This window comes from Callithrix jacchus, chromosome 12, assembly GCF_049354715.1.
Source record: "Callithrix jacchus isolate 240 chromosome 12, calJac240_pri, whole genome shotgun sequence".
Classification (NCBI taxonomy): domain Eukaryota; kingdom Metazoa; phylum Chordata; class Mammalia; order Primates; family Cebidae; genus Callithrix; species Callithrix jacchus.
In genome coordinates, this window is record NC_133513.1 from 85723105 (window position 1) to 85740172 (window position 17068).

Sequence of the window (17068 nt, forward strand, 5' to 3'; positions counted from 1 at the left end):
CCATGATGGTTTATTGCCCCTATCAACCCGTCACCTAGGTATTAATCCCAGCATGCATTAGCTCTTTATCCCAATGCTCTCCCTCCCCCAACCCCAGGGAGGTTGAGACTTTGACTGTACTCACCCTCTGAGTTATTTTCCCCTGATTTAAACCTATTTCACAGAACATGTTTTTCTTTTTTTTTTTTTTGTAATTTACACACACGTGTGTGTGTGTGTGTGGGTGTGTATAATTGCATTTTAGGTTCTGGGGTACATGTAAAGAACATGCAGGATTGTTGCATAGGTACATACATGGCAATGTTGTTTGCTGCCTCCTCCATCCGCATCACCTATATCTGGCATTTCTCCCCATGTAATCTCTCCCTAACTCCCTACCCTCTATTGTCCCTCCCCTAGTCTCGCCTCCCACAGACCCCAGTGTGCTCCTCTCCCTGTGTCCATGTGTTCTCATTGTTCAACACCCACCTATGAGTGGGAACATGCAGTGTTTGATTTTCTGTTCTTGTGTCAGTTTGCTGAGAATGATAGTTCTCAGGTTCATCCATGTCCCTGCAAAGGACAAGAACTCATCATTTTTATGGCTGCATAGTATTCTATGGTGTATATGTGCCACATTTTCCCTGTCCAGTCTATCATCGATGGGCATTTGGGTTGGTTCCAAGTCTTTGCTGTTGGTTCCAAGTGCTGCAATGAACATACGTGTGCATGTGTCCTTATAATAGAATGATTTATAATCCTTTGGGTATATACCCAGTAATGGGATTGCTGGATCAAATGAAATTTCTATTTCTAGATCCTTGAGGAATTGCCACACTGTCTTCCACAATGGTTGAACTAATTTACACTCCCACCAACAGTGTAAAAGTAGAACGTATTTTTCAAATGTGTGCCTCAGTAAATGAAATTCTACTTGTACTAGACTCTGAGTCATTATCAAAAATTGAAACCTAAATTCAGCAGTGATAAAGGCCTACTTTGTGCTGTATGTATATGGCTGTTAATAATAATCTGCCACCTACATGTATTAAGAGGGAGCCAGTTGGCTTGAATGACATTTGTCCAGTTTACTAATTAATGATTATGTGTAAACTACCTCTGTTGTCTAACCTGTCAGTAATTCTGGCAATTTCTTTCTTTTTCTTGAGACAGAGTCTCGCTCTTATTGCCCAGGCTGGAGTGCAGTGGTGCAATCTTGGCTCACTGCAACCTCCCTCCTGGGTTCAAGTGATTCTCCTGATTCAGCCTCCCAAGTATCTGGGATTACAGATGCCCGCCCCCACGCCCAGCTAATTTTTGTATTTTTAGTAGAGTTGGGGTTTTACCATGTTGATCAGGCTGGTCTCAAACTCCTGACCTCAGATGATCCACCCACCTTGGCCTCCCAAAGTGCTGGGATTATAGGCGTGAGCCATTGTGCCCGGCCTGATTTTGGCAACTTTTTTTGGAGGGGGGAGGGACGGTGTCTCCCTCTGTCCCTCTGTTGCCAGGCTGGAGTGCAGTGATGTGATCTTGGCTCACTGCAACCTCTGACTCACTGGTTCAAGCGATTTTCCTGCCTCAGCCTCCTGAGTAGCTGAGACTATAGGCATGCACCACCATGCGCAGCTAATTTTTGTATTTTTAGTAGAGACAGGGTTTCACCATGTTGGCCAGGATAGTCTTGATCTCTTGACCTTGGGATCCACCCGTCTCAGCCTCCCAAAGTGCTGAGATTACAGGTGTGAACCACTGAGCCCAGCCTGCTTCAGTTTTTTATTCTTAATTCTGTGTCTTGTCTGTACCACTTGGAGTCACTATGGGAAAAATTCAAACTCATCTTTAATTCCTCTTGCTTTTCTTAGTGAGAAGAGTTATAGGGCTTTAATGTTTTATTACTTCACTATTTAAATATATGCCTAGCTGCCCAATTTGCTTTTTTTTTTCTTTTGTATGAGATAGTAGCAGTTTGCTTTTATCAAGTAAATTTAGCTTCCACACAACACAAAGTAACTTCCTCTTGCTGCTATTCTGGGCAAAAGTACGTGCAACATCTACTATTTTACTCCTGTTAAATTTCTAATATATCCAGTAACCTGGAAGCAGAAGCATTTCTTCAAAACCTTGACCTCTCTGGACTTTTATTGCTCTGCTGGTCCTTGCATTCTCTTTCTGCCTATTAAAGTTAGGGTGAGTTTGGCAATATCATGGGATTGCCATGGCAGAAGCAGTGATACTTGTAGAAAGCTAAAAGTGTGGATAACTATATGCCTTCTAAGGCCATGCTCAAAAGATTGTTTAAAAAGCAAAAAAAGACTGCCAAAGTTTGATGAGCCCTATGATTGGGATGGGAGAAGTTTTGAGGGAAATAAAAATATTCCATAAATTATGCAGTCCTGAAATTTTCCCAGTTCAGGAAAACATGTTTTCAACTTTAAGTGATCATGTGTGTGCTCGCTCTCTCTCTCTCTCCCTCCCTCCCCTTTCTCTCTCTCTCTCTCTCTGTCTCTCTCCCCTTTCTCTCTCTCTCTGTCTCTCTGTCTCTCTCTCTCTCTCCCCCTGTCCCCCCCCTTCCCCCCGTGTGTGTGTGTGTGTGTGTGTGTGTGTGTGTGTGTGTCTTAAGAGTAGGCATTTCTGTTACTATCTCATACCCTTATGATTGGTCATTTTTGGAAGAACAGCCTGAGAGGGGAGAATGGGAATTTATAATTGACTGTGGGATTGTGGTTAACTGATGTCTCCCAATTCATTCTTTCGGGGCTGGAAGTAGTAGAGATGGAAGTAGTTAGAGAGTATAAGAGGAATGTAGAGTGATAAGAGGTATTTGGGGGAATGTTGGGGGTGTTAAAATAAATATATTTTGATCTATGAATTTTAAAGCATAATTTAAAAAAATTTGTCTTCAAGGTAGTATTAATGTTATTTAAACTTTCTAAGGGAATTCATCTTAATATTTAAACCTTTATAACTTATCTATACTATATTATTGGGAACCAGACATTGCAGTGTTTTATATACAGTGTTCAGCCAGAAAATGAATTAAAACTGATCTTACTAGGTAGGGAAATTCTTGTGCATTTGTGAAATAATCTTGGAGAAATTTTTCATATTCTATACTAATGTTTTAGGTGTCTTTCTCCTGATTTCATAACAGTATTTACATTTGAGCAAGATGTTTCATATAGTAAAACTCTAGTTAGTGGTTCTTATATAAAATAGAAGTAAGAAAAACAGATTTCTTGATTTAAAATACCTGGTTTTCAACTATACCTCTTTTTACATATTTTAATTAACTTTTTAATTTCTAATTTTAGTCTTTCCATCTGATGAAATACCTCATTCTTTCAGTATGTGTATTTTTAAATACTATAAATTGTTGCTCTTTAGGAGACTGACCAATTCATTAAAATACTTCCCTTCTTTTGCCTCTGAAAAAGACTATTTCATAGTCTCATAACTGAAATTTATGTAGCAAATTATGATAGAGTTTATATAAAGTGACAATATTTTACTGCTTTAATTTAGATAACTTTAAAAAGCCATGCAGAATCAGAATTAATAAGGTCACTCATCAGTGTTATGTTTAATGTTCCAATTGACCATGATTTTATTTCACTTTGCCTTTTTTCTTTGTCTGACAAGAGTTAGCCTTTTTAAACAAAACCTTTTATCAGTGTAAAGAATAATATGATGCACAATATATTTGAGTATGTATATTTCTTTTTACTTAAGTAAAAAAGTAGTTTATTGTACAAAGTTAACCTTTTGTGGGAATATAAGTAAAGAAAAGTGGGCTCTCCTGGGATCATTAAGGAAGAGTAGACCAGTACGGAAAGAATGTGATTTCACAAGCACATTTTAACATTAAATGTACTTGAGAGAATGAAAGCAGCATCGGAAAGTGCTTTCAAATAATGACTGTTGAAATCAAACCTTTTTAAAATAGATCTTTGAAATAAGAAAATGGTGAGACAGAAATGAAAACTTCAAATGAAAATTTAAATGGGCCAAATTAGTTTTTAAGTGTTGTACATTTCTCTTACAATTATATTAGAGTAGATCTTTGAAAACACTACTTTGAAAACAAACCAGTTTCGAGCCATAATCTAATAAACTATGTTGTGTTTTTTACCTTATTATTTTATGATATTTTACAGGAAACAGAGTATCTTTAGCCTAATCTATGATAGTAAATTATTCTGGAAATTTGTCTTGACATACAAACAGATGTGTTTTCTTAATTCCTTTTAAACTGAGGGTTGGTGGTTTGTGGTTTATTGTTACTGTGATTGGCATTAAAAGCCTTATTTCACAGCTTGCAGTGAGGGACTATTGGGTAAAGAGTGGCTGTGTTCCACAAACTAAATTCAAAAAGTGTCAATCAAGGTCTCACATAGGTTACTTAGAGAATGAGTTTTTTTACTGATTTCACCAAATGTTGCCTCATGCTGTCTTTGATTGGCACAGCCTGGCAGGGAGGATGGATGAATCTGTCACCGGCTGGTTAATTGTGTTGCTGGTCTCAGTCTGACATCAGGTCTTTGACTCTTAAGTGGCTCAATACAAAACAAATTAGCAGATTGTAGTCATATTTCTCATTCTATATGCTTTGACTTTGTTGAATGCAGTCCATAAATCATATTGACTGACACACAAGTAAATGATGAAAGCTGTTTTTGAGACATGAATCTAGAAAGCAGCACTGTGAAGGTGCCATGGAAGGATGCATATGGTTGACCCTTTGGGAATTTCCTAGGAGCCAAATGTCTCTTTACCACAATTGTTCTTAGAAGAAAAGCTTTCGGTAATGCAAAAAGGATCTAATATGTCAGCAGATTCTCTTTTACAAGTTCCTTTGAAATATAAGAAGTTTGTCTAAGGGTTTTCTCTCTTTGCAAGTTGTTTTTCAGCAAAATGTAAGAGCAGGGTAAAAAAAGTAGTTACCTTTAAAAGCTTAGCAGGTGTTTTTACTTACTGAACTTTGTTAAGAGAAGGAAAATGTTGGTAATAGTTGCAGTTAATTTTTCAGATGAGGGCAGGAGAAATGTTGAGATGCTTGAAATTTATTAAATATGCTGTTTTCTCAGTCAGTTCACTTATTTTGGTTTTTTTTGTTACAATGTTAAAAGCTAGAGCATCTCTAATGAAAAGGGCTAGTTTTTAAAAGATAATTGTGAAAGTACTCAGACCAGTATTCTTGAAAATGATATATTATTAAAGGCATCAATAATAACAATAATAGTGTTGAGAAGATTATACCAGTGTGCCAATGGCTGTAGACATTAGAAATAAATTATCAAGTATAATTTTGGGTATGTAAATTTTTGGAATATTAAAATTTTCTATGTAAAAATATGTAGTAGATGAAGTTTTAAGAATAGCTGTATACATTTTGTGGTTACAAAGTAGATATTTTAAGAATGTATAATCTTTTTTTTTTTTTTTGAGACGGAGTTTCGCTCTTGTTACCCAGGCTGGAGTGCAATGGCGCGATCTCGGCTCACCGCAACCTCCGCCTCCTGGGTTCAGGCAATTCTCCTGCCTCAGCCTCCCAGGTAGCTGAGATTACAGGCACGCACCACCGTGCCCAGCTAATTTTTTGTATTTTTAGTAGAGACGGGGTTTCACCATGTTGACCAGGATGGTCTCGATCGCTTGACCTCGTGATCCACCCGCCTTGGCCTCCCAAAGTGCTGGGATTATAGGCTTGAGCCACCGAAGAATGTATAATCTTATGGAATATGACTTTAAAAAATTTTAAAGAGCTTGAACCTTTGATTTTATGAACTTAAATTTTGAGCTATTTATTTCATCTGATTTATAAAATATTATATAAATATTTAAATCTTCTATCTTTGAGAACAATAAGCCTGTATTTAATATGCTATCAAACAAAATTCAATGTTAGGATTTTAGTATTACATATGGTATTTAAATAAAGAGTTAAATTCGTGTGTGTGTGTGTGTGTGTGTGTGTGTGTGTGTTTATGACTTATTTCCACCATGTTTTTGGAATAGTCTGTGTCTACTCTTGTTTTCAGCTCCAGTGCTATTGCTATCTAATCATTTGTAGCACCTGAACCCCTGTTAAATTTTAAAGATTTCCATAAGGCAATACCACTTATATTGTACAGTGGGTTTGCTTATGAAATGAATTTAATAGTAATTTTCTGGCAGTTTATTAATCAGCTTTTGCAGTTAGTACATGATAGTGGCAGCATGCATAGGACATGGAGCTGATTATGGAGAAGCACATTAAACTAAAATGCACTAGTTGTTCCATTAGGTCAAAATGACATTTCCATTAAGTATTCTGAAGCCTATTACATTGTAATTAAATGACATGCCATTGATTTCTCCTTTCTCTGCTTCCCCACTTCTCATTCTTATTGATATTATTCTGCTTGGGAAATGGAGCTGCATGTCTCCCAGACTAATTCCTCTTGGGTTTGGGGGGGATCTTGAAGCATGCTGGGTTTTGCATTGTTTGTTACATTCCTTTTTGGCAGTTCATCAGTATCTGTCAAATATATTGTTTGCATCGGCTTTTATCTCTAAAGTTTTTGATTGAGAAATTGACATTTCATTTCAGATATGCAGTTTTTTGCTGTGCATAGTGTCTAAATGCTAAAAACTCATTCAAAAAGTTGTTTCTAGTCTGACTTTTAATGTGTGATTTGAAGAACAAATGTTGCAATAAACATCTTGAACATGTACTTAACGTTCTTTATTACCTTTCTAATAAATCAACCCTATGTAAGATGTTTTTGTACTAATATATTGTAACATATGTTTGGGAGATTTTTTTGTCATGATTTTATAGCTTTTTGGCCTTTGAGATAAGTAGGAAATGAATATAACGATCAAATATCACTGGGTAAATATTTATTAATGCAAATGAGGCAAAACAAGGCATGTCTTCCAAAAGTAATTATTTCTAACTATATTCATAGATCTTTAAATCCTATCATTGTAGTCAATCCGTCACCAATTCACGTAGTTGTCAGTTGGAGGCAGCCATCCTAGAAGCAGTATTACATGGGAGAACTTTACCTAAAAGAGTTTTTATAATATTTTAAACTTCTAGTTGAAATGCAAAGCCTGTTTAAAAAAATAATTTATACTAAAAGTGATGTAGTTTTGTGAGTCAGCTGTGTAATATAGCAGCTAAACATTTTAAAAGGTCATTTTTTTAAAGAAAACAGTTCAATTTAGGCTATCAGTGAAAGTTCATATAGAGTTTTAGGAGATTATTTTAGTAGGAAATATTTTTAATGATGTATATTATACTGAAAGAAAACCACAGGCATTTAACTACATACTTCCAACTTACCAGGTGATTTAAAAACTGAATTTCTAAAGCTAAATGCACGTCTATAGATAATCTTGAAGTCATATTGGCAGGCAAACTTTTTTTTCCCCTGCCAGTGAGAAGCAATGCCGTAGACTAATGTTCTGATTATAAGTAAGGTCTTATGATTCAAAGTATATTTTGAATTTTAGCTGTAATTTAAATAGTAATAGTAGCAAATTATACTGCTAACTTCCTTTATTCTAACTTGGTTAATTATGTAAAGGAGAGCTTAAGGAGCATTATATGGATAAAATGTTCTGTCAGTATGACTTACTGTCATAAATGTCATATTTTAATATGCATTTTAAAGGGCTTGCAGTATTTCAAGAGATCTGAAATAATAGTTTTTAACTTATATTTTAATTTTCCTTTGTGCCCTTAGAGCTTTAATGATATTTATATCCTGAGAAAGCAAAGTAAACTAAGAATCTTAATGTTAATTCCTATGATATAAAGGCATAACCACTCAGAATACAGAAACAGGAAGACCAGTAATCACTATTGTACCAAACAAAAGCAACAGAAAGAATGCCAGGTGTATGGTTTTTCTGATCCTTTATGATGTATGTTTGTTTATTTGTTTGATTTTTGGTTTGATTATTTTAAACAGGGGAAAGTTGCCCAGACAGCTTGCATGTCAGCCTGCCAGCATCTGTCAACATCCTTAATGCAGATGCTACTGGACAGTGAGTTAAAACAAATAAGCATGGGAGCTGTTCAGCAGTTTAACTTAGATGTCATACAGTGTGAATGTAAGTACTCTATTGGTTTATTCTCATGCATTACTAGGAATCTATACTTATGAAAAAAGTTGTATTCAGCAGGATAGTTCAGAAAGAAGGAAGAAGGCCTGGTTCAGCTAAACTTTTAGCAATCTTAGGAGTATGGCTAACTTCCTTTCAGGAAGATAAAAATATTTCTGCTACACATTTAGGGCCTCTAGAGAGAGGCACTGAAGTGGCATTCTAGATTGGGATATTTAAAAAAGATGATTCATTTTCCCCATTATTCCTTTGTTGGTCATTCTTGCCTTTTTCCAGGACTCTCCTAATGTTTGTCATAAATGAATGAAATGATTCTATCATTCTTACCTGCCCTGTAAGTAATTTTTTAGATACTTGCCAGAAGAATAACCTTAGGACCTTGCATTCCAAATGAAACTTCTGAATTTTTGTTTCTCTTTTCTGTACATTTCTCAAGCTTTAGTGTTTTCATCATTTTTCACTTCATTTTGTTTAGCTAACAAGGTTAGCAGACTCTGTAATCTAATGTTGACATTAGTCAATCAGCTTCCAATGGATATGCTATTTGGTTATTAGCCTTGTTATATGTGCTTTTGGATATGGGTTTTATCAACCCTCAAAGTATAATTCTTTAAGTACAAGACATGAGTATATGTGAGAAATTTTCAAGCAGTGCTTTCAAATAAGTGGTATACTGATTAAACAATGAAAATCCCTGGTTGACAATTCTCAGGCACCACAGTTGATGAATTGAAAATCAGTGGGACATGGGAAGGATTATAAAATATTTGTCTGGGGAAAAATTTGCAATAATGTATTCTTTGTGAAAGAAATTAAAAAATTAAATGTCAGCAGTTTGTAACTGAGGCAGAAATGACTCATTTTTTTCAACAGATATCAAATATTCACGTGTCCACTGTGTATAACGCATTGTATTAGGAAAAACATCATTAATATTATAGAAAATAATTAGGTAGGCTCTTTGGACAAGATCAGTTATCTGTTGTGCGCCTGCACACACACACACCCACGTGCACACACACACGTGCACATACACACACTCCAAAGTTTCTGAAAACCTACCCATTTATTAAAAAAAAGAAACGTTTATTTAGAAAGCAAAAGAAAAATGGTTTTTCCCTAGGGAAGAGAAAGATTATCTTTTCCTAGAAAGCATTTTTTTATTTTCTCCAGTTAGAAAACCTTTATTACATTTCTTTTTCAAAGTAAAGCTATCATTTGAAAAATATGTATGTATGTATGTATGTATGTATGTATGTATGTATGTATGTATGTATGTTTTATGTTTTTGAGACAGAGTCTCACTCTGTTACCCAGGCTGGAGTTCAGGCACAGTCTCAGCTCACTGCAACCTCTGCCTCCGGGTTCAAGCAATTCTTGTGCCTCAGCCTCCCAGGTAACTGGGACTACAGGTACATGCCACCACACCCAGCTAATTTTGTATTTTTAGTAGAGACAGGCTTTTGCCATGTTGGCCAGGATGGTCTCAAACTCCTGGCCACAAGTGATCTGTCCATCTCAATACTTTGATTTCTTAAGTTTCTTTAAAAGTTGTTCTTATGAGATCATTTCAGTATGACCTTGTCTGTATAAATCCCATGTAAGTATTGCTCAAGACATTTTGTGTTATAGTAGTCTCTCTTATCCACAGTTTTGCTTTCTGCAATTTTTATTACTTGCTGTATAGTACAATAAGACATTTGGTGTGAGAAAGATACTCATATAACTTTCATTACCGTATATTGTCATATATGTTCTATTTTATTATTTTTGTTGTTAATTTCTTATTGTGCCTAATTTTTTTTTTTTTTTTGAGACAGAGTCTTGTTTTGTCTCTCAGTCTGGAGTGCAGTGGCACGATCTTGGCTCACTGCAACTTCCTCCTCCTGTGTTCCAGCAATTCTCCTGCCTCAGCCTCCTAAGTAGCTGAGATTGCAGGCACTTGCCACCATGCCTGTCTAATTTTTTGTATTTTTGGTAGAGATGGGGTTTCACCATGGTGGCTGGGCCCTGTGCCTAATTTTTAAATTAAGCTTTATCATAGGTATTTATATATGTATATATGTGAAAAAACATAATTAATATTGAGTTGATTACTCTCTGCAGTTTCAGACATTGATTGGGGGTCTCGGAACATACCCCCATGGGTAGGAGGGGATTACTGTATTACATCTTTAGTATGGCTTCAAAATAACTAATGATTGAAATACCTTTGTTGGCATTTGATGTGTTTTCTAAATTAAATTTATTAAAAAAAGATGGAAATTACTGCTTGATTACACAAGTTCAGTTGTCTAAATCTTCTCTCTATTCTCTTACGTCTGTATGAAGGGCTAGCCTATTGATACTGAGAGAAAGGCCCAAACACCCTGGAATCTTTGCCTCACTATCCTGACATATGATAGTTTTCACTTTCAGGTACTCTTTTGGGCAGAGTTACTAGAGGCTCCTTTTAAAACTCTGATTTTTTCTTAAAGAGTTAATCTCTTGGAAAAGACCAAGAAAGGTATGAGCTATACCTCAGTTAAGGAAGCCTGGGGTCATTTGCAAGAGGGGTAAACCCTAGCCTGATGGGGGCTGAGGTTCTGGCACTGTGGATATGGAAAGAGAGAGACCAGGACTCCAAAGACAAACCATAGAAGACAACTCAGATTCCCTTAAGATTTTGCCTATCATTGGCTCTACTTCTTAATATTTATATATTACCTTAATCATTACTTCTTAACCCAGTATCATGCATTTAGTACTCATGGAACAAAAAAATTTGATTAAAATTTTTCATGTTTATTTCATGATCTCTGGTGTTCTCTTTCCCAAAAGACATCTTTTTACTTAAGTAGCATAACATGGATAAAGAAGTCTTCCATATTCTTCTGGTGTAAAAGAACCATCCACCCCTCAACTTCTGACTTTCAGTGATTGATACATAAATCATTTAAAAAATGAAACTTAGCTTTCTCTAATAAATATGTTAAAAGAATTTAAAAAGTAAGTTTCATCTCAAGTATTTTTGTTTGTTTAAATCTGGAAGAAAGTAGTTTTTAAAAAAATACAAAGCTGGCTGGGTGCTGTGGCTCACATCTGTAATCCCAGCACTTTGGGAGGCTGAGGTGGGCGGATCATGAGGTCAAGAGATTGAGACCATCCTGGCCAACATGGTGAAACCCCGTTCCTACTAAAAATATAAAAATTATCTGGGTGTGGTGCCGTGCACCGGTAGTCCCAGCTACTTGGGAGGCTGAGGCAGAAGAATCACTTGAACCGGGGAGGCAGAGGTTGCAATGAGCCGAGATTGCACCACTGCACTCCAGCCTGGTGACAGAGCGAGACTCTGTCTCAAAAAAAAAATTACAAAACTTATTATCAGTATTAATGTAGTGTGTATGCTTTCTGGTTATTGGTGCAGGGAAAGGAGAAAAAAGGGAGACAAGAAGAATAATCTGGGTAGGTAGTAGGAAGACTGGGACATCTGGTAAATTTGTGAGAAGAAGAGTTCTGGATACCATGGGAATAAGCTGGAATATGAAGAAGGTAGGCAGGTAGTTCAGGTGAGGAATACTAGAAGTTTTTAAAATATCATTGAGTTTCTTCACACCTGGTAATAAAGTAGACATGCTCACACACTCCTCCACCTTGATCTTTTCTATAAAAAACCTGCCAAGTAATCGTCCAGGCATTCCTTGAACATCGAATTTGGAAGATTAACTACTCTTCAGAAAATACATTTCCATACAATACATCACTCTATCAGTCTCTTACACTGAACTGAAATCACTTTCTAAATTTCCTCTAATAGACCTAGTTCTACCTTAGAGTTAGCATCATCACCAGTCTATATTGTGTTTTCGTGCAAATTAGAAAAGATGTTCTCAGTAAAAGGAAAAGCCCTCTAGAGTTGCCCCTTTTATCTGAATTAGAGAAAGTTTACTGTTTTCCCATCTGGACTTGGCCCCTATCAAGGCACATAGCTTATCAAATAAAACATAAGCTGAATTTAGCTTTCCCCTTCCCCTTGTTCTCCTTAGTTGGGCACCTGTGGCTAGCAAGCAGCCTGACAACTATATCTGAAGCTTGGCTTAGGGTCACACAGGAAAAAAACAAATCCTTATCCACAAGCCAATTACATGAAAACTGCTCTTACATTTTTCTGAATCTTCTGAAAGCCAGACATCAATAGTTCCTTATTCTTATTCTTCTTATGTGATACAGTTGTAGATCCAGAAATCTTCTTCGAACTGGTTTAGCTATCTTCTCTTTCATATCTGATATTCCAGATTAAATACAGAGATACCTAGGGGTACAGAACAATTATAATTAAGTAGCTTTGTTATCAAATACATTGTTTCAAATTCTATAATTCATTAATGAAGCACAAATTGTTAAACCTTTCTCAGTAGCCAGTATATACTTCCAAATCACTGAAGCTGCAGGATTCTATAATCTCTGTGTATTCCCACCTCCCCTGCTTTTGTGTGTGTGTGTGATTACTAAACTCTGTTTTTCTTATCCTATATCTGTATGGTTGGTTTTGTTTTAGGATTTTAAGATTATCCCTAACAAATTTTGAGATGTGTTCTATAACTAGCCTATTGAGATCTTTTTATATCAAAAGTTAATATCTGTGGATTTGTAGTCATTCTTTCTACATATTTGACAAAGTCATTAGCAAAATAATGAACTAAACCTGTTATTCAGGTCCTTAGATACAGAACATCAATATCCTGAGATACAGTACATCATCAAAAGTACAGTATGTAGTCCCCAAATGAGCAGCAATAGCATTACTTGGGAAATTGTTAGAAATGCAAATTCTTGGGTTCCACCTGCTAAATTGGGAACTCTGGGGATGCAGCCCAGCAGTTTGCTTGAATAGGCTCTCCAGTTGATTGTGTTACACGATAAAATTTGAGAATCACTGTATTAGGTGGACCTCTCCTTCATATCTATTTAGGTCAATTATTCAGAATTTTACAGGCATCTTAAGATTTCTCAGCCAGTTGCTAATCCCCCATTGAATCTAACTCATAGTTTGGCATTTTGCTCCATGTTCTGAGCAATTTTTGTCAGAAGCCATGCTAGCATAAAGAGTTAATAATGACCATTGAATTTTCCTCAGAGCAGTCTAATGACCCTTTTAAAGAAGAAAATGACATTACTGAGATTCATCATAAATCCATATTGACTCATAGTGATAACTTTCTCTTCAAAACTCTCAGAAATCTTTACTTAATAGCCCGTGATTGGTTCTTGGGATTAACATAAAATCCCACTAGTCTGTGATATGCTTGGAAGAGATCCATAGCCCATGGAAGTCTGGTAGCAGGGATCAGGTACTCAGACTGGAAATCATGAGCCTCCAAAGATGCTGGGCAACTCAGAAAAGGTGCTTAAATCATAAAATTTAAGCAATAGGAAGTGAGTTTCAGTTACAAGATTGAAATGTAAGCATCAACAATTGCCTTTTTTCTGTGCTAGATTTTCCTTTTATTTGATTTAATCAGAATGCAAAAATATTTATTTTACCATTCTTGTTACTCTGTAAAAAACATCATATGTGTATTTTCTGGCCCTCAAATTTGTCAATCTGCAGGTAGATACAAATAGCACATCTAGATCTAGTGGGGGAGGTGGAAAGCTGGAAGTAATTCAGTTGCTGACAAACTATCCTATACCATCATTCAGCCATATGCTTTTTGTTTTTTTGTTTTATTTTTCTTATGATGAAGAAGAATTACCATTGACCTATCTGTGTGCTCACTTCTTTCAAACAATGTGTTGGTGCTCTTTTTTTGGTATTCTGTGTGACGAGTGACACACATACCTGTGAGGTAAAAGAGCTTGAGCTAAAATTTCAGTCTGTAATTATGAAACAGAACTCTCTCCCATGTTAAGTCAACTTCTCTATAAGAAGTTTCATTTGTGCAAACGTTTAATGAGAACCTATTATATGTTTAATGAGAACCTATTATATGCTTGTTATATACTAGGAAATCAAAGATAAATCAAACTTCAAAGATTTCATAGTCTGGCCAGGTAGGAGACAGATATATAACTGAAATAGAGTATAATTATTTATAGAATATGTATGTGTAGAGAGGGAGCAGTTAATTCTGTATGCCATGGGATTGAGACAATTGACTATAACAGAAGTAAAATTTGAGTTAGGTCTTAAGGGATGGATAAGATTTCACCAAAAGCAGGGAGGGGTATTCTGAATAGAGAGAATGAGATAGGCAAAAACACTGTGATGAGAGAATGTTTAGGGAATCTTCAAACAATCATTTGTGGATAGACTGTAAAATGGAGCTTTTTAATTAGGACCATGACACAATGACATCTGTGTCATAAAATGTTAACTCTAGTGTCATATGGAAACTTGCACTGGAATGAGGGAGAGACTGAAATCAGGAAGACCTATTAAAAGACTGTTGAACTTTTTCATGTGAACTATAAAAAGTTGTTATAGTTAACCTTGGCCAGTGGGAATGAAGAGTATGGATTTCAGACATTTTGGAGGAGAGAATACATAAAAAGAGTGAATGAGTAAAGGTACAATTTGATATGATTTAACCATCCAGGATAGATAGTTTAATTAAATTCAATATAGAAGATTTGAAATTGCAGGTACCTTACAGAGTGCTATACTCATAATAAAAGGTCTACAGATATTTATTTATTGAATACATGAACAAAGTAGCAAATCAGGAACTCTCTGTAATCAACACTGGTTTCTTTTAGAGTTCTACCTTTCTTGTCAGAAAATTAAGACCAGCTGACATTGCAGTATTTCAGCTCAAGACCATTTAACTCTTTGATCTAAACAAAACTGATTATTTCTTTCATAAAAATTCTACACATATTTCATGACTGAAGAATGACCTTTTATCTGTTCTGAGCCAAGCAGTTATTTTTTAAAATGTTTCCTTTGTAGGATATTTTCACCCCCCTTTTTAAAATTTTCTTTGGATCTTTTTCTATTTTTCTACATTTTTAACCTCTACTTGGTCAAAGTGGATACAATGTCTAAGTTCAGGTATATAGAATTATATGAACTTTTATAAAGCTTTTTTTAGTGCTTTCAGATTAGTCTTAAGATGGTCTGAGCACATGACAGGAAGTTGAGACCTTGGTTCCAGTCCTGGTACTGCCTCTAATTTGAGCAAGTTGACTTGGACAAACCATTCAACCATCAAGAGGCCTAAATTTTTCCTATAATATTTGAAATTTAGAGTTGATAATCTTTTCAAGATAATGTCCTGGTTCTAAGATTCAAAGGCAGTAAAATGTTAAGACATTGAAGAATGTGGGGCTTTGAAGTCATATGTTAATTATTTCTTCTTATCTCTTATGTGCATGGCATTGAGGGGATACAGTGGCAAGCAACACAGAAAAGGTCTATACCCTCTTGGAGTTTAAGTCCAGTGGGGAAACAGTCATTAAATAACTTGACTAATAAATATGACTATAAATTGTTAAACTTTGTAAAAGTATATGGTATGAGAATACTAGGTAGGATCGATGTATGAATGTAGAGTTAACTTTTGGTTAATTTGACCATAACCATAATACTAGTATAACTGCATGTTTGGAGACAGGAAGATACCCAGGAATACATACTTGGGAATTGCAAAAATAGCTCTCTCTGAAGGCTACATTGAACCTTTGATCTTAGTATAAATTTTGTGTTAGTTCAAGGTAAATGTCATCTTATTTGGAGGAGCATTTGCCAAGGTATAAGAATGATGTTCTAAATCAGTATGTGTACTTTGTTTTATATTTATTAAATACTTATCATATATTGGGTTCCATTTAGCTACCTTATGTATATAACCAAAGAGAAGAAAAGATTAATATGTCCTCTAAACAAGTTCTTATAAAGATGTCTCAGAAATTCTTCATATAACTAAGCAAGTACAGACTATTTCCAAAGCATCAGGCAATCAGAAAGATCCTTTTCTATATTTGAAGGATCCAGAGTAGGTCTAGAATATACTTTTTTATTCATTCTACCCAAATACCTAAATTAGATAATCATAAACCTGAAGGGTTGGAAAAGCATTAGAATAACCCCAGATTAGAGATTGCTGACACCTATTTCAGTGGTGAGTTATTGAGTAGGTAAGTTTCTAAATGTGAAAGCCTTGGTGTTTCTTCATTTTTGGATAAAAACTTAATCTGCTGGGCACAGTGGCTCATACCTGTAATCCCAACACTTTGGGAGGCCAAGACTAGAGAATCACTTGAGCCCAGGGGTTTGAGAACCAGCCTGGACAAAATAAGGAGACTTCATCTCTGCAAAAAATAAAAAATTAGCCAGATGTGGTGGTGCACACATGTAATTCCAGCTACTCAGGAGGCTGAGGTGGGAGGATTGCTTGAGCCCAGAAGTAGAAGGTCAAGCCTGCAGTGAGCCATGATCATGCCAGCCTGGGTAACAGAGGGGCACCCTGTCTCAAAAAGAAAACAAAGCAAAACAAGAAGTCTTAACCAAAAAAGAAGAAGAAGAAGACAAAGAAGGCTGTTTAGAGTTTTTTAGCTGCCATGACCTCTAATTCTAGCCTTGACAAAGGCCTGTGCCTCATAATAAAAGTATTAAGGCAAAATCATTTAGATGGTAAGAGAAGAATATTTCAGTGCTTTTTAAAAAAATTTAGGCTGGATGCTGTTACACTGTTTGGATACCTGATTTATTTCTGGGTTGGATTACCTGAATTTGATACCTAAGATGTCTGATTGAGGATAGTTTGCCCAGGTTTAATTCCAAGAAATGGAAAAAACTAGATACTACTTTATATAAAAATGAGGCAATGAAGGTAGAGCAACAGTTGGTCCTAGAGGTTTGCATTCCACTGTTGCGGAATAAGAAATGTAAAAGCCAAGAATCCTAACTCTCCTGATTCCCAGGCATTAAATTCTTCACCATCAGAAAAACCACTAGATGGTGCTCTTAGTCATTCCTTCTAATGACACA

The 17068-nt window shown here is 35.7% G+C and overlaps 1 protein-coding gene across 28 annotated transcripts in view; it reads left to right on the forward strand.

The window, feature by feature from the left end:
- The window catches only part of EXOC6 (exocyst complex component 6), a 364881-nt gene that overhangs the window by 291848 nt on the left and 55965 nt on the right, over nucleotides 1-17068 (forward strand). For 25 of the 28 annotated variants that reach the window (XM_054243102.2, XM_078346040.1, XM_078346041.1 and 22 more), the window contains one exon: nucleotides 7944-8085. The exons of the other annotated variants lie outside the window; for them this stretch is intronic. In XM_054243102.2, the coding sequence (XP_054099077.1) occupies nucleotides 7944-8085 (142 nt within the window). The remainder of the gene's footprint in view (nucleotides 1-7943; nucleotides 8086-17068) is intronic. 28 annotated transcript variants of the gene reach the window in all.